Genomic DNA, 19,059 nt, shown 5'->3' with positions numbered 1-19,059 from the left:
CTGCAATTCCCTTCTCTTTTTTTGGGATCTGTGAGGCAACAGAAACTCGCCTGTGACAAAACACTGCAAAGCCACCAGAGACACACCTAAGGAGGGAGGAGTTTGGAGACACACACACACACACACACACACACACACACACACACACAAACACAATACAGTATACAGACTTGCCCAAGGGCACCCATAATCACAGGCACGTGAGGTGGTTCTAAAAATCCATTTATCTCAAAACTCTCTGAAAATCTCTGAAACCATGCTGTACTCAACGGCTAATATCTACATAACTACTAACTCTACAAACTAACTCTTTTAGACAGAGAAAGCACACATTCTATTAGTACTTTTGTGAACTTTGTGTTCACAAAGTCCAAACAGAAAAGAATCCTCGGCTCTTGTAAAATGAGCCAGAATCCTCAAAAAAAACCTCTGGCAGAAGCTAACTACAGTATTGAAAAATGGCTGGCAGTGAATGTGTTAAGAATGATTTGTAAATGTTAACTCATTGAGTGCCAATGACGACAATCGTCGTCAATTTGATTAGTGACGTAGAGTGCCAATGACGACGATTGTCGTCAATTGCGTTTTTTGACGGTGGGACGTGGATCAAAGCCTATTACATCTCCTATAAAAATATGGGAGCTATTGAAGGTGTATAACCTATTTTACAGACCCATTAGGTGGCGACAGTGCTCTCCAGATTAGAGAAAGGTCCGGAAAACAGCAGGAAAAAGCCCCGTGATGAAAGAGAAACCGCTCATGCTGCAGCCAGAGCCATATAGATGGCTCTGGCTGCAGCTGACGTTGGCTGCGAACAGCAGTCAATCCGCGCCCCCAACTGAGCCCCTCTGCCTCTGTCTGTCTGTCTGCATAGTTTCTCCACACGATTAGCCGCCAGAAAGGCAGCACCCGACGCCGAAGGGCCAAACCATTCTCAGCAGTCCGGCTTGGCTTTTCCGTGTTACGCTGGGAGCCGGGGCACAAAAACGGAGCGCTCCGAAAATAGACTGGGTGCGTGAGGCTGTGTGTTAGTGTGGGGAGGAGTTTGCAGCTGAGGGGGGAGAGGGGGGTGGGGCACGCAGGGCACCACACAACTACACCACATCACTACATCAGAAAATATTAGCTTCAGACTCAGTGAATGTGCTTGAAATGCTTCATTTCACAAAAGGCGGAATATCTCAGCTTCTAATTTGAAACGTGTCTTTTTGCTCAAAACAACCTATCTTCTCCGGCTCATAACTAAAGAACGGAAAATGGTATCAATAAACTTTTTTTTTGCAGATGATAGAAGAGAGTCTCATCGTTCTTTATCCGTGTTCGGTGTTTACATAGTAATATCACACAATATTCTGTGGGCCTCGAGAAATCACTGAAAACGCTCTGAAACTCAGGCACTGGGAGCGTCCGTTCTCCAAAAGTGGCTGGCACTCAATGAGTTAAGTGATATTATTGATATAGTGATATAATTATTTCCAATTTTAGATGCAAGGATGCAACCTTTTTCTTACAATTTCTGGTTAATTAATCCAGCAAGTAATGGTAGCAAGTAATCTTTATCTGATTACTGTGTTGTCAGGTACTACTACACTACAATACAGTTTTACTTCGTTTCGAACTTCGGATTCTCACACTATGCCAAGCGATCACTGCGGGGAGCAGCTTGGCATAATGTGAGAATCCTCGTTCTCACTCATAAAACCTGGGTTGTAGGACAACCCCTGCGTTTTTGTATTCCTATTATTGCAATCCCATTACATTCATTGATTGCTTCATCACATTGGCTAACCTCCTATCTGAAAGTCAAAAAGTCGGCTTGGTTTAGTAAACATGATGGTAAGCTGTGGAACATCAAAAACACAATGTCACTCATCCACAACAGATCTCTTCCAGGCTCTGGCCTCCGATCTGCACGACAGGTGAGCAAGACATTTCCCCCGGTGCTGTTTTTAATAACGGTCCATTCACTTCCTGCTTAAGGGCCCAGTGAGCCAGTGGCACAAAGGGCTTGTGTTATTAATTGGGGCTTAATGGCGACTGGTGGAGCCGGTATGGCCGTATGGTGTCTCCAGCCACTGTCAGGGTTAATGGCTGTTATCAGGTGACAAATGGGCTCATGTGGAGACACAACACACGCACGCACGCACACAGTCTAAATGAGCCAAGGAGACAAAGGGCTATTCCGGCTTTTTCTAGGTTGGGTTTGTGTGACCCAGTGCAGGCTACACCAGACCATAACTCTAACCGCAAAGACCCCTGCCACTGACAGCTACCATCAGTCTAACTGCTAGGCTGTGCTGTGTGTCTGTGTGTGTGAAAGAGAGGGAAAGCAAGAGAAAGAGAGGGAGAGAGAGAGAAGGAGGGAGGGAGGGAGGGAGGGAGAGAGAGAAATGATAAGGCATGCATGGCAGCACATGAGTGCATGTGCACATATTGGAGGGTGGTGAGTACATGTGTGTGTGTGTGTGTGTGTGTGTGTGTGTGTGTGTGTGTGTGTGTGTGTGTGTGTGTGTGTGTGTGTGTGTGTGTGTATGTGTGTGTGTGTGTGTGTGTGTGTGTGTGTGTGTGTGTGTTTGTGTGCATATAGGCAGGGGTGTGTGAGTGTGTGGATTCATATTGTAGGTGGAGAGAGATACGGTAACAGTGAAAGCTGATCAAAACAGTCATTCTTCTACATTCTCTCTGTTAACTTCTTGTAAATGAAATAATGCTGAAGTTCATCAGTATATCAGTTTGCTGGCGGCCCCCTGGTGGTCCCCGGACCCCACGTTGAGAACCACTGCTTTAAAGAATCTCTCCTCTCCTCTTCTCATATTCCACCTATTTCTGCCTCAGTCTTTTACACTATGTCTGAAGCAGTGCTAAAAGCAGCTTATTCTTATGGCCAATACATTATCTTCCATTAAATTATATCCTGACCTGTGGCAGATTTCCCCCTGACTTTGGAAAAAGTCACTCTATCCTCGGTGTACAGTGGCTGGTGGCAAGTCCTGTTCTACTGTAGGTCATTGCTTCCTGCCTGGAGGTGTTATGTCTGAGGCGATGCCAAATGCAGTCGCCTTCATGTTCATTGATGTTCCAGTGGTCGTCAAATCCAGTCCCTGGGGTCCAGAGTGCAGCTGGTTTTGCTCTTCTGCCAGGTAACTTTCATTCTAGCTGTCTGATCAGGGACTGATTTGGACCTGAGATGACAGATGAATGCAATTAACAAAATGGCAGAATGGAAAACCAGCAGTACTCTGGACCCCGAGGACCAGTTTTGAGGACCACTGCTCTATTCTATTCTATTCTATTCTTTGCGTATCTGATATGCTGTTCTATTCGATTCCTTTTCACAAACTTGCCTAATTCCTAATGGCAATAATTGGCTGTATTCCAGTGAATACTCTGTATTTACGTGCATAATTACCAATTTGGCTAATTGCCTCCAACAGCTAAGCTAATCTATGCTTTATGCTGTTGTTGTGCGGTCTTGTCTCATCATACAAAACACCATCTACTCAACAGCGGACAAAGAGCTGACTCAATGGACTAACCATCATCCATGATGTAGAGCCCTTAATTATATACCCTGAATAATTTACATATCTTCCAATTAACCATCATCCATGTGCCTATTAGACAAGCTGAGTAATGGAGGGTTCACGGGATCTGTGTGAGTGTGTGCCCTCACACAGTGTGTGGGGAAGAGGGTGTGTGTACTTGCAGACAAGAATGTGTTGTTTATGTGCATCGAGTGTGCGTCTGCATGCACATAGGTGTGTATTCAGTGTGTAGATGTGCACAAGTGTGTGAGTGTGTGTGAGTGAGTGAGAGAGAGGCCTCCCCCCGTGGCTTGTTTCTAATCACAGAGAGCAGATGCAGAGAGAGAGAGAGAGAGAGAGAGAGAGAGAGAGAGAGAGAGAGAGAGAGAGAGAGAGAAAGAAAGAGTGAGTAACAGCCGCAGGCAGTGATCAGTGCAGAGAAGGCCATCCCACCCATCTGGAAGATCAGTACACCCAACTGACTGTGTGTGTGTGTGTGTGTGTTTGTGTGTGTGTGTGTGTGTGTGTGTGTGTGTGTGTGTGTGTGTGTGTGTGTGTGTGTGTGTGTGTGCGTGCGTGCGAGAGAGAGAGAGAGAGAGAGAGAGAGAGAGAGAGAGAGAGAATGAGAGAGTGAGTGAGTGAGTGAGTGAGTGAGTGAGTGTGACCGTGTGTGATTATGTGTGTGAGATAGTTAGCTGGATAGTTAGCTAACGTATCTCAACAAACAGATAGTAGATATATAGGGGTGGGCAAAATAACAACAAGAAATATCTACTGTAATAAGGAGTGAGACCATTATTTGCCTTCAGAACAGCTTTGGTTCTCCTTGGAGTAGGATGCAGGTGGCGACTAATTTCTCTGACGACTAGTTTATTTAGACTAGTCGACTCCTCTATAAGTAATAAAAAAAAAACAGCCAAAACTGAGCGCAGTTTAACTCATTGAGTGCCAGCCACTTTTGGAAAACGGATGCTCCCAGTGCCAGCCCTTTCAGAGCGTTTTCAGTGATTTCTCGAGGCCCACAGAATATTGTGTGATATTACTATGTAAACACCGAACACGCCCAAAGAACGATGAGACTATCTTGTATCATCAGCAAAAAAAAGTTTATTGATATCATTTTCCGTTCTTTAGTTATCAGCCGGAGAAGATAGGTTGGTTTCAGCAAAAACAGACGTTTCAAACTAGAAGCTGAGATAATGAGCCTTTTGTGAAATGAAGCATTTCAAGCACATCACTGACTCTGAAGCTAATATTTTCTGATGTAGTGACAGCTCAAAAATAATTTCCTTCAATAAAAGAGCGAAAACAAAGGAATTTTGATGGCAAAATAATATTTTTTAGCTGCAACCAGCAGCGCTGGCCCCTGCGTGCGCAGACCCTACATTTTCTTGCTGGTCTTGATTTACTGCTGGTGGGCATCAGATATTCTAGCTTGTGTTTGCCAATCTGTCTGTCCATCGAGCCTGCTGTCTGGGTCGGTGTTGTATGGTGCCCTGCGTGCCCCACCCCCCTCAACTGCACACTCCTCCTCCGTGGGAGTGTCTCTGGTGGCTCTCTGCTGCGTTTGCTCTGCACTGAAAAGTGTGCTACACCCAGCTTTTTCACAGCGTTCTGCCGTTTTTGTCGCCAGCTCCCAGCGCTTCCAGCTGAGAATAATGTAACCTTTTCTGGCAACTAATCATGTGGAGGGGCTATCGCAGCGGAGACGGAGGGGCTCAATTGTGGGAGCAGATTGGCTGCTGCAGGCACAGCTAACGTTATGCTTCATGCATATCGATGCATACCGATGCGGTTTCCGTTTCCCCATGACTTCTTCTCTGTTTTTTCCTCACCTTTCTCTAATCTGGAGAGCACTGTCGCCACCTAATGGGTCCGTAAAATAGCTTATATACCTTCAACATCCCCCATATTTTTACAGGAGATGCATCAGGCTTTGATCCACGTCCCACCGTCAAAAAACGCAATTGACGACTTTAGTCGTCATTGGCACTCTACGTTACTATTTGAATTGACGACGATAGTCGTCATTGGCACTCAATGAGTTAATCTATAAGGTTTAAACGGTCGAAAAAATATTGGGAGTATTTAAGAGCCATTTGAAACCGTTAATTATGTTCGTCAATATCCAAATCGTGAGGGAGACTTGCGCTGTTTATTATGAACATTGCACATCAGAAAACACGACAACTCACCCCAGTCCATTTAACTTTCGGAAGCCTTTGCCTTCAACAAAGTTGAGTGGAAGCATCTTCAAACAGCTCGCACACTGCAAGAGCTCCGAGTGAATTTCTTTGAATGCACCAGCAGTAATTAAAAGACTGCCAGGGCATTAGAAGAAATTCACTTGGAGCCCTTGCAGTGTGCGAGCTTTTTATGTCATTTTGAAGCATCTTATGCAGTCATTCATTGCCATATGAACTGGGTTATCTTGTGTGGCTAATGTGTTAGCAGTGCTAGCTAGCATCAGGCCCTGCTGTCCTTGCATCCACATGCATGTGCTGAATGTCGGTCGAGTGGGTAACGTTATACAGTATGCCAGTTTGATCTGATACAGCCTATATTAGGGCTGATCCCAAAAAATCTACGCTTCGAAGCTTCCATCGTTGCCATGGTAATCAATGTGCAATCGATGCTTCGTGTTTTTTTTCTCTCTCTTTTTCCCCCTCTCCTCCTCCTCTCCTCCCCATTCTCTCTCTACATGCATAGCCGGCTAACGTGAGGTGTAGCTTCGTGAGACAGTCTCTAGTTTCCTGGCTGGGCGGGGTCCTTCGGGCCAACGCTGTTTTTAACACAGAGAACTTACTCTCCACACTCTCCACACTTGCACTCCACTCTTTTCAACCCAGTGTGAGTAATGATACAAGTGTTCAAGTGAATTCAAGTAGTTTAATTTGTTTATATTATAAACAATAAACATTATAATAACGTTATGAAGTAACAGCAGTGAGAGATACACAGCTCTCCTTCACGAGCTCAGAGAGCAGGGATAAATGTTACATTACAACCGCTAACATTACATTACAACGTGATGAGCCCACCTGAATAAATTAACATTTCGTGGCAAATAATATCCACACTCCGTGTCTAACGCTACTTTGACGGCTGCGTTGGGCTGAGAACAGTTGGATGAATATCCGGACCATATCAGGACAGATGAGGAGATTCGGTACCACCGGTGTTGTCCAGAGTTTAGAAGCCTAAATGAAAGTTTCCTATGAACTGCGGATGGTGCTGAGACCTGAGTCCTATAGGCTATTTTCAACCCAGTGTGAGTACATGTTTGTCTGTTCCTGTTTGGCTGTCGTGCGACTCGTGTGTTGCCTGCTGTGTGTCACAGCGCTGCTGTTGCAAAGTTTATTTATAGAAGCTTCAATTATGATCGATTTTATCTCCCCGGAGCATCAAAGCTCTAAATATGGTATTCGAGACAGCCTATTCACCTTATGTAGAAGAGACAGTCTGGCTTGAGAGACTAACAGGAAGTGTAAATACAATCGGAAGTTCTGATTGTGTTTACACTTCCTGTGACTCATAAACCTAGTCTGACTCATATGAGTCAAACTAGTTTGAGCAGGTAAAACAGCCGGCATTTTGAACAGGAAGTCGTGGCACAATGGGTTAAGTGGGCGGGGCTACGTAAGGTGAATAGCTTACATACAAGTTACAACCTTATTTTCATTAACTGGATCAAAATACTGCCAAACTGCGCTGGTTTTACGAGATGTACTAACATTACAGCCAATGGTCCACTCCCACTCCACATGCTGCTTTGTTTACATCCGGGGATTAGAGGAGGGGGCTAGCGTAGTGGCTGAGTAAAGACGCAACAGTTACCACCGGGCCGGCATTGTTTATTATTATGATAAATTAATTATTAGTTTAACCAACTAGTATTTTGGTGCCGACTAGCGAGGGTAGCGGACGTTTAAACATTTAACCGACTAGTCGTCTGCATCCCTACCTTGGAGTGCATCATACAAGCCCAAGGAGTTGGGAATCTGCTTTGCTCTTTGCACTCCAGAGCTTCCCATAAAGGTTCAAAGATGCTTAGATCTGGTGCTCTCATCCTGCATGTATGAGAGCATCTCTTGAATCTGTTTAGCTATCATCTCATATGGCAACATCATGAGGGAAGTGATTGCACCACAGGCTGTTTTAGTGTGGTTTTTCTAAATCCTGTAGATAGGAACAAGAGAATGTGAGGAATAGAGAGCTTACAAAATATACGGAGAGAGGGTGAACAATTCTCAGTCAATGAGGATTTGTCACATGTCTTTCTGTCTGATTGCTTGTGGGAGTTTGCATTTTGTTTCTTATTAGATTGAATGTGTGTCTGGATAATAGGTCTGGTCGAAATAATTGAAACTGTGTGTGTGTGTGTGTGTGTGTGTGTGTGTGTGTGTGTGTGTGTGTGTGTGTGTGTGTGTGAGTTGGACCAGCGTATTGTCTGTGTGTGTGAATGTGTCAAGCTGATGTATGTCTTGCCATTACAGCCAATTTCAACACAATACACTGGTCCACCTCTGGCCCTCGGTGGCTCCATGCAGCCCTGTTCCCATCTCGCTCTCTCTCTTTGGTCTCTCGAAAATCCCACATTGTAGCCACTATTACTGAATACAACAGTGTTTACTGAAAGCAGCACCATGTGGAGCATCCTCTCTCAGCTGATACTGATACATTATCTATACCACCTTAGCTATGCTCTTATCTCTATGTATGGTGGATATAATATGGTGGGTCATTGTATAACCAGGGGCTGCAAACCACTATTTCAAAAGACAAAGCATTTCCTGGTCTTGGAATTACTAAGGTCCGTCTCACACTATGGTTGAAAATTAGCCACAGTGTGACTCCACAAATTGGTCTTCACATCATGCTGTAATGAGATTACTGAAAATGAATTTTAAACAGTGAAATTATAACAAGTCATTAGTGTTGCTACACACGAAGTGAAAACTTAAAACTCATACCCTCAAAATTACTCACAATGGGAACCTTTTGAGCTGAAACACGAGGCTACATCATGAAGGCAATATATGATCATATGTCTGTATATTAGGAATACATGTCGGGCGTACGGGTAGTGTAGCCTACCAACACGAGGGTCGCAGGTTCGCGGCCCCGTCCGTGTTACGTCCAGCTTGGTTGGGCGTTCATACAGGCACGATTGGCTGTGTCTGCGGGAGGGAAGCCGGATTGAGGGTATGTGTCCTGGTCGCTGCAGCAGTGCCTCCTCTAGTCAGTCAGGGCGCCTGTTTGGGGCGGAAGGGAACTGGTGGGAATAGAATGATCCCCCCATCTGCTACGTCTTGCCGGTGAAACTCCCCGCTGTCAGTTGAAAAGACCGTACGTGCAGTCGTGCACCTGCCAGAGGAAGCATGGTGCTAGTCTACGGCTCTCCCCGGATCGGCAGAGGGTGGAGCAGTGACTGGGGCAGCAGGGGGAAATTGGCCAAGTACAATTGGGGAGAAAATGGGGGGAAATCAGGAAATAATAATAAAAAAATAAATACATGTCTCTCATTCATATGATCAGCTTTGTGGCCCTTCAAAATGAGTCAGCTAAAACCCCTATATGTTGACGAGCACTGCTCAGTACAGAGGCATTCGTGTTTGGTTAAACCTGACACCTCTGTAATTACAATGGCCACACAATGAGAAGGATGGTGTAAGCAACCTGTCTAAGACACCTGAGTGTATGTGTGACAGACAGACAGAGATGCAAGGAGAGAGGAAGAGAGAGGTAGAGAGAGAGAGAGAGAGAAGAGAGAGGAGACGTTTGGGTGTTTCTGTTGTATGTGACTGAGAGTGGATGGAGACAGCAGGCTATTACCTTACATCCTGTTTGTGTGTGTGTGGTGTGTGTGTGTGTATGTGTGTGTGTGTGTGTGTGTGTGTGTGTGTGTGTGTGTGTGTGTGTGTGTGTGTGTGTGTGTGTGTGTGTGTGTGTGTGTGTGCGTGCGTGCGTGCGTGCGTGCGTGCGTGCGTGCGCTTGGGGCTGGGGACATGTGTGTTTGTCTGGTCTGCATGCCTTGAGGGATAGGTGAGGCTCCCTCTCTCTCCAGTAGCAGGTGTACAAGGGACAAACAGTGTCCTTGTTCATAGCTGAGGTGACACCATATAGCCCTGCCTGTGTGCTGCTGGCCAGTCAAGGGTTACAGTGAAACTCAACCCCTGATGTCCTTAATGCAGCGTGGAAGGGGAATCCCCCAAACAATTACTACCAAACAGAAGTTGGGTTTCCATGCACCTGTTTTATGCAAAACTTCAATTTGCGCATAAAAAACCTGAGTGGAAACGCTGCAAAATTCGATAAAACCTCCAAACCTCGCAAAAAAAAAATCATGCTTGGAGAAGGTGGAAGAGTTGCCGTTATCGATAAATGGTAGGGGGGCACGGTGGCGCAGTGGTAAGCGGGGGGGGGGGGGGGGGGGGGGGCAGCATTTTCGGGCAGCATGCCCTTCCTCAGACCAGGAAGGGCATGCTGCCCGAAACGTAACCACCGGTGTCAAATAAAAACACCTAAACTGGAGCCTTTGCAGTGTGCGAGCTTTATTTATTTTCTGTATTATTCTTGCCTCTAGCTCTGCACCTGCCCTATACAGGTTTTGGATTGTGCGTGTCTCGCCTTTTTTCATAACTTCAGTTACATGCTCATAGCGTTACTGCTGCGATGAGCCGATGGCTGTACCCGGTCGGCATTTAACGTTAGTTACAAAAGCACGTCGACAGTGTTTTCTTACTGCCAACTGCCAGTACACTACAGTATAGGGTTGACAGATAGTAGCTAGTGCGACCGGTCACACAGCCAGCGCTCCTCGCTTAAAAATGTCCAAATAGGCGTTATTCTGATCAACTGGTCACATATTTGGAACGTTACGTTCTCATCCGAAAAAATATTAAAACTTTATAACAGTTTGTTTTTTTGCTTGAAAACAGCTTTTTGGCAAGTCTAAAAATTATAAAGATGGGAGTCATCTACTTCCGGGTCTAAAATGGAAGAACGATTACAAAATGATGTAATGCAGAAGCGTCCTATATGGGCAAATGATAAGGTGAATAGATCATCAAGAAACTTTAAATTAATAACGTAGATGTGTTTAATAGAGGTTGGTCGCTGCCTGCCTGCAAGACGACGCATAGCTTATCGGGTCTAGCAGCAGAGCAGCAGGCAGACAGCCTCAAAGACGAGGTGATCGACAGCTCTATAATTCGCATAATAGCAGTGGATGGAAACGCGCATTATTTCGCATTTTCTTTTACAGATTTTCTGAAAATTAAATTAAATTTGCGATACCTTTGGATGGAAATTCAACTTGGACCGGAAATCTTGGACCGGAAATCTAAGAATATTTTTTTATTGCTACTTGCTAGATATGATTTTGTCCTTAATTCCATTATATTTGTATTGTAGTCAAATAGATACAAACAGTATCATTATTAGTATGGCACTACTAGTCACTCTCCTACATTCTCTAATTGTGTCGATTTCTTCTTGTAAATGAAATTCCGTAATGCTGAAGTTTAACAATTCATCAATTTGCTGGGGACCCCCTGGAACCCCTTCAAGGACCCCTGGTGGTCCCCGGACCCCATGTTGAAAACCACTGGTTTAGGCCTATTAAAATCAGTAGAGTGATCATTTTCTTGCAAGGCAATATTGCACAAGTAATGCTTCAAAGCATAAGCCATTGAAATCACCATTGACATCCAATGAAGCTATTATTTGTGTATACTGTTATTATTGTCTATGAATATGTTGAGTAGGCTTACAAAACGGAACAGAACAGAACAGAATAGAATAGAATAGAATTACCTCCACATAGGGCACCACTTTGCAGGTGAATTCCCCCAGCAGCCAGGACTTGGTCAGCTCATGGAAAACCACCATGGGCAGACAGAAGAGGATGAGCACAAAATCCCACACAGCCAAGTTGGCCAGCAGAGAGTTGGAGATGCTCTTCATGTAGTAGTTCTGGCACACGATGCACAGAATGGCGATGTTCCCCGCTATCCCTACCAAGAAAATCACCCCGGAAACACATGTGATTGCGTAGGCACCGTAAGTCTCACTCGTCACAGGGTAGAAGGGGTTCTTGATCTCATCCCCGAAGTCATGTGAGTTGGGAGGGGTCATCGGCGTGGCGTCCCAGGGGTTCTCCTCCCTGTAAGTAGAGTGAAATCTGGTCGATTAGTCAATCGACAGAAAATTAATCGACAGCTATTTTGATAATCGATTAATCGTTTGGACTAATTTGTAAGAAAAATATTCTCTGCTTAATATTTTCTAGTTTCTTTAGTCTATGACAGTAAACTGATTATCTTTGGGTTGTGGACTGTTGGTCAGCACAAAAGAAGACATATGAGGACATCATGTTGGGCTTTGGGGAAAAAGTGATCTTGAATCTTTCACAATTTTGTGAAGTTTTATAGACCAAATGACTAATTGATTAGGCTAGCCGAGAAAATAATTGACAGGTTAATGAATAATGAAAATAATCATGAGTTGCAGCCCTACCTGAAAGTGAAAAACTCGGTCCTCCTGGTGAAGAGGTCAGGGGGCAGGTCGGTGGATGTGAGGGCCACCGGCTTGGGAATGGCTTCCCACGGCGACGCATGAGACTGAGCCAAAACCACTGCGCTTTTGTTCAGCCGGCTTCTCCCCCTCTTCCACGCTTTCTTCTGCTCGTCTTTTGTGCCTCTCTTACGCCTGTCGCCCTCCCCCTGGCCCCCGCCACCTCTCCGGCTCATTGAAGAGGGCTTAGCCGCATTGTAGTGTCCACCTGCTGGCGTCCCCGTACTAAGACCGCCATTCAACTTTCTCCTCTTGTTATGGTGACGCGTCGGGTCCCAATGCGGGGCAGCGTTGGGATCCTCCATGGGTGTCACAGTCCTATTGAAGTCGCGTTTGCTGTGATGGATTCGCCTCGTCTCTCCGGCTGCAGTTACCCTTTTCCATGGGTGAGAGGAGTTAAAGGTCCCTCTGGGAATTGGCCGGTGCGCCTGCGGTTCCACCGAGGACGCACCTGTGGCGTATCCCGCCGAGAGCGCACGGTCTCGTGCTTTATTTTGGGTGCTCTCCCGGAGAGACGCATGGTCATGGAAGGTCCTGGTATAGTATGTGTTGTTGTTTTCGTATTTAGTTCGTTTGTCTCCATTATTTCTCAGAGATAATAACACGTGTGCATTGGCTAATAACACGAACAACGTCCTCGGAGGCAGAATCTGCATGGTCCAGGGATGATTGAGCGCAGATATAATCCTCACAAGTGCATCCTCGTATCCCCATTCAGTCAACACCCATGTTGGCAATAGCAGCGGGAGCTCTCCGCGTAAAAAAAAACACAAAAATAAAAAACATCCACATATCCGTCACATGAGCTTTGCAAACTTGTACGGCGTATTCCAATTCTGTCACCCAGTGCTGCGGCAGCGGGAGCCAAGCCGCTGCTCTCCCCTCCGATTCAGTCCTGCTTCCAAAGTCTTGCCATTACCGAGCAAGACAGCAAATCAAAGTCCGGATCCAAATGGATAGACGAGGAGAGAGGGGAAACCACTGCATTCGAAATACTCTCCTTGCAAAATCGTTACGATACGCGCACAAACAGCAGGGCATCCAGTTTCCTTGTGGGGAATAATAGCATCCAAACAGACAATGTGGGTCCTGTGTGTGTTGTGTTTAGTTTAGTGGGTTGGGTCGGCTGGAAGCAGCAGCAGCAATGCGGTGCAGACCGGGTTAAGCCCACTAGATTGTGATGTGGGCTACGGAGAGAGAGAGAGAGAGAGAGAGAGAGAGAGAGAGAGAGAGAGAGAGAGAGAGAGAGAGAGAGAGAGAGAGAGAGAGAGAGAGAGAGGGAGTGAGTGAGCAAGAGGGGGGGGGGGGTCCGTCGCGGGCCCCTCTCAGTTTCTCGTCCCCTCTCCTCTGCATGCGCTAGAAAAAAATGGACTCCCCTGGCGGCTAACCCCGATCTGTCACTCCTCATCCATCACGGAGCATCCAGCAGCCCTGAGGCGGAGTGTAGATACAGTCCCCCGGCAGGCAGACTAGCCAACCACGCCCGACAGACGTGCTAATAAATATATTACCCAGGCGGTCATTTTTACGCACAGGCGGCGCTGCAATATCGACAAGCTGCAGCCACACTGATCATCAGGCACACTTCCGACTCCGAGGTAACTCCGAGGATATTGCCGAGACTATCTTATTTTTCTAAAAGCAAGTAAAACTCAATTTCTATTCAAGTAATTTCACTTGTTTTAAATCTAAATATAAGCTTATTTAAAGAATTGTCATGAATTAGGCAGCCTACTCTGGAATGTGATTAGCCATATTGTTCTGCACTGAGACGAATGTGAAAAAAGGGGAATTATCTCACCCATAAGCTTATTATTTTTCACTTTTAAGAAAACGATTTTAAGGAGACCTTTGCACCCCCCCCCCCATATTATAGGCTACTGCTGCAGTATACCGCTCTTTCTACATGACAAGATATTTGCTTTCTGAATGATCTAACCTTTGAGAGCAGTGTGGCTACCAGTTAAATGAGGATGAGGACATCGATTGCTCATTCAAGAGTTGCAGCATAGTCTAACTGCACCCTACGTCATTGTAGGTGTAGAACCCATGTTCAGTTAGGCTTATCAAGTAGCCTAGATAATACAAACCTATTAAACTAGCCTACAGTAGGCTATGCTTTATTAACAGGCCATAACAATAGGTCTGTAACCAGTTTCATGAAATCTGAAGTTGAACTTGCAGCTGTGTCTTTGCCATATTCAACAGAAACAAAATGTGAGCTCAGAACATTAACTAGTCAAAGAAAAAAACACATTCCACAGATAGACACTTTAATGTGTGCAGGGTGGATATTAATGATAAATCAAAATACAGTAGGCTAAAGGCATGATCTGTGTGCCTGTATATCTATCTATCTATCTTGCACTAACTGTGTATGGCCTATACGCATGGGTGTCTACACTAATCAATTCAGAGCCTTCATAAATATACAAAGACACACACAAACACACTACAGCCTGTGGCTAAGTGTCCAGTAGAGATACAGCAAGTCAATAATTCAAGAGAGTCTCAGGACTAAATTAAATGAGCACATTATGCCTCAAGTGCTGTTTGTGGACACTCCAGTCCAGTCTGACCACACTCTGCTGCACTCTTTATGTGCCGGTCCAGTCTCACCACACTCTGCACTCTTTGTGCCGATCCAGTCTCACCACACTCTGCGTTTTGTGTGCTGTGCATGGGCAAATAGGAAGGTGGTCACTCTCTCTCTGAAACACATACGCAAGGAGGTTTGCAACACATGCTGAAATGGGTAGCTACACATATACATTCTCCACCACACCATGCTTTGAGCAGACCACACACACTGCAGGTTGTACAACAGACAAACATTCCTGGACCAGCAGGTATTAATTCACTCACATACAAGAAGGCATGCATTGAGACACACAAGCACAGGCACGCACACACACACACATACTCACATAGACACGCAGATAGAACATAAACATTGTAAACAGAAGTTTGGCAGTAATACAGGTGGGTGTGTGTGTGTGTGTTCCAGAAAAAATATAGTCGCTGTCCAATGAAAACCACTTATCCCCAAAATGTCAACTTTTCAGGAATCAAGAAAAACAGCCATGTTTTAGCTTGATCACAATGCAAAAGCCTCTGGGCTCTATTCTCCCACAGGCCATCGGCGCTATTACGGGCCTTAACCGCAAAAAAACGTGCCTTGCGCCTGTTTCGGCAAGATAGCAATAGGCTTTAGGCTGCCAAATGCGCTTTAGGCCGAATGGGCGTGGCGCAGTCCCAAAGTGGGCGTGTCGGCGCTAAATACCAGCCTAGTGATATCTTGGGACCTGGCTTACATTTAGCGCTTTGCGCTTTTGAAAAGCAGGCCTATTCTGTGCCTTCACTGCCTCTTCTCTGTCACCCTTCTCTCTCTCTCTCTCTGAGTTCCCAGCATGCATTGTGTTTCTCCATTTCGCTACTAAATAGCAACCAAATGAGCCAAAATAGATATAAAAGGTAGTTCTAAATTAATGTGTAATGGTAACACAGCCTGCCATTGTCAACATTTCAATATTGGACCAAATAAAACATCGAAATGAAAACACCACCCTATGTGAAACATATATGTCCTCCTGGGCCTATATATACCCCTTGTCGAGTTAATGTGATTTAGAGAAGTAACAGCGGAACGCGCTTCTAATGGCATCTGCTATACTGTGATGTCCCTCCAATAACTTGGCCCTATTTCACATTTAGTTTTACAATAAAAACACATTTATGCAATGACTTGACATAATGTAGGCTATATTTATGTGCATCATCCTTCCTGCAGCAGGCGAGAGAAAATGATATCTTTCTGGACAAACTTTCACCAATCTAATAGGCTATATTTTTCTAGCTGATGCATAGAACATTATTTTCACTTTGATATTGCTATAGTGTAGCGTATTTACATGCTTGCAGTATTTAAACTGCAGTTAGATTGGTTTGAGAAGCATCATAATATGGAATAATAGCCGATATATGGAGACAGACGGGATGAAGGGAGGTGGGGGGGGGGGGGATCAGAGGCTTGGGTTTCGTCTGGTTTTGCGGGACCAGTGGAATTGGAGCTAAAAAGGCAAGCGTGCCATTCGTTTATTGCACTTATCCAATGACCATGACAGTGCATAATTTTACGCCTAAAAGGCGTGGTTGTAATGCTTTGGGCTGCATCTAGCGCCAGCACGACGATATCAAGTGCGCCTGTCCACGCCCACTGCTTTGATCTGCGCATGCCGCTCGGCCTAGAAACTGCGCCGATGCAACGATAGGGCCCTATAATCCTTCAAATAAGTGAAAACAAGAAAATGACCAAAATTGGAGAAAGCCTAAGTGTTTTTTATTGGACAGCGACGAAGGTGCTCAGAGGGGGGGAGAGAATTGGCAGACACAGTGGACATCTAGCTGGTGACCTTCCACATCAAATAGATGACTGGAGCCAATTCCAACCAGGGAGCGAGCACAGACACACACACACACACAGCCAAGTTTCACCGGGGGAGGGGGGGGGGGGTGCTGTATAATCAAGATAGATACTTATAGAGCTGCACCTGCCCTTGATTTCGACTTACAGTAATGGGGGGATTTGTATGTAAAGTATAGCACCAAGAAGAAAAACCATTCACACAGTGCCTCGTTCATTGGTCCATCCGTCCATCTGTCCGTTCGATCTATCTATCTATCTATCTATCTATCTATCTATCTATCTATCTATCTATCTATCTATCTATCTATCTATCTATCTATCTATCTACCTCTAAATTGATGAATAACTTAGATTTCAAACTGGATCCTGTAGATGTGAGTGAAGCCTGACGACACTATAGATGTTAACAAAGCACAAGATGAGTATAGGGCCTCACAGGTTAAGTCCTAAGTCCTGTGAATTACACAGGGCAGGCTTGTGTATCTGACCTTGAAAATACCAGTGCAGCAACCTATATGGTTGAGTGGTAATCGGCTCCGTGGCACAGACCAAGACTTTACATGTAATTAACATGTCTATTGTGTGTGTGTGGTCCGCTGAGACTCAGCCAGCGCCGTGACCTTGGCATGTGTGGGTGGAGATAAAGAGGAGAGGGGACTCTCGCAGACGTACTTATGCAAGGAAGTGCTCAAAGAGTCAGACACAGAAGGGCACAAACACATACACACACGCAAACACACACACATACAGATATCACACACACACACACACACACACACACACATCACACACAGGCAACACACACATATCTCACACACACACACACACACACACACACACACACACACACAAACATATCACATACACACAACAGCACACAAGCACAAATACAAACAATAGGCTAAGTGCACACATGCATATATACAGTATAGGCAGACAACATGAACTCTCACTCTCACACACACTCTCTCACACACACACACACACACACACCATCTTAATGAGTTTACTAGGGCGTGCAGGAGAAGGACATGCTTGGACCATGAAGATTTCATGGCTGTCTCCCACGGTGTGCAGAATGAATTACACATGCGCACGCACGCACACACACACACACACACACACACACACACGCACGCACGCGCGCGCACACACATGGCCCAGATGAATTATGGAAGCGTTCAGTTTGATTAGACTGAGGCTGGTAGTTTGCAGACTTTTACTCATCTGAATTATTTACACCCCCCCCCCCCCGTGATCTTGTTGGGAATAGTTCGCAACATTAGTCATTTATTTGGTTTGCATGGTAATGCATTATCATGCTGTGCTGCCAATCTACTCATCACACAGTGGTTGGTCAATGTTTTACTATAAGATTAATCCCTGAACGATAGAATATTATCCTTGGTATAGTGTCGACATCTCTCCAGGAGGCTCTGTGGATTTATGAAAGGCTGTAGTCATTGATGAACAAAGGAATACACAGTTACTTAGTGTGAACAGCAGTGCATTTTTCCTGCATATTCACCAACAGAACTCACCATGGCTGAGCGTTGGTCAACATACAGCTCAATGCCACCACCTGGTGGTACTTCATAGTGTAGCAGCGCAACACAGCCAACATTTGAAAAGTTCTGAATGCTGTATTTATTTTGGGAAAAATTCCTTTAAGTTTGTCATCGAATATCTCTAAAATATGGGGCTAGTGCAATTACTCTCCTTAAAAGTAACTTACTATAGTTATTCTGTGTTCTCTATCATTTTGTAAGAAAACAATACCTTATCTTTTAACAGAGCAATTTCATGGGAGTAGCGTTTTACACCCCTGGGTATACACTGTCATGAAATGGGCCATTTTCACGGCAGGGAGGATAGGTCGGGTGCACTCGTTAATTGCTACCGGCGCATGCTGTAGCTGGCCGGGGTGGGCGGACTCAGCTTAATATCAAAACGGGCCGCTGAGTGCATCTGCCGACTTTCTGGGTAGCGAAGTGTTGCATGAATTGCATTCAAGGAAAGCCAACTTTCAGCTTAGTCAGTAAATTCACTGACTAAATAAGCAGATGATATGGTGTCATCTTGTGTAATGTTTACAATGCAGATCATTGACATTAGGTCTGGAAATAGTGTATGAGTAATTTAATGGTGCAGGAGTCCACTGATGCAAAATGAAATAGCACTCTCAGCTTGATTAGAAAAACCTGGATCCACTTAACGAGTTGAGAACTACATTGGTAGTATCACTTAACTAGAATCCAGCTAGATGGCAATTATCTGGTTTAGCCAAACCAGATCAAGGGACAGATCCTGGATCTTCTTATGCAATATTTGTGGTACAGCCCTCAGTTCCAGTGCAAAGAAAGAAAGAGAGACAAAACAAAAACAACAGGCAGACACCAGCGAGTTTCAGAATGTATTTAAGCCATTTGACCTAACTACTTGAGTTCAGTTAATTGTATTGAATTGGTTTGATTAGTTTAATTACTGTGATGTTATTCTGGAGAAAAAAGTAATTTACTTCATAATTTCTTC

The 19,059-nt window shown here is 45.0% G+C and overlaps 1 protein-coding gene across 1 annotated transcript in view; it reads right to left on the bottom strand.

Moving 5' to 3' along the window:
* gpr37b (G protein-coupled receptor 37b) overlaps positions 1-12,757 on the bottom strand; it is a gene marked incomplete at both ends in the record, with an annotated part of 20,903 nt that extends 8,146 nt beyond the window's left edge. Inside the window, 2 exons of the mRNA XM_083656151.1 lie at positions 11,343-11,691; positions 12,045-12,757. Of these exons, the coding sequence (XP_083512277.1) occupies positions 11,343-11,691; positions 12,045-12,757 (1,062 nt within the window). The remainder of the gene's footprint in view (positions 1-11,342; positions 11,692-12,044) is intronic.
* Between the last annotated feature and the right edge of the window lie 6,302 nt (positions 12,758-19,059).

This window comes from Poromitra crassiceps, assembly GCF_964638095.1.
Source record: "Poromitra crassiceps genome assembly, chromosome: 2".
NCBI classification, from domain to species: domain Eukaryota; kingdom Metazoa; phylum Chordata; class Actinopteri; order Beryciformes; family Melamphaidae; genus Poromitra; species Poromitra crassiceps.
The sequence above is the reverse complement of the archived record's forward strand: the minus strand, read 5'-3'. Positions and strand labels throughout refer to the sequence as shown.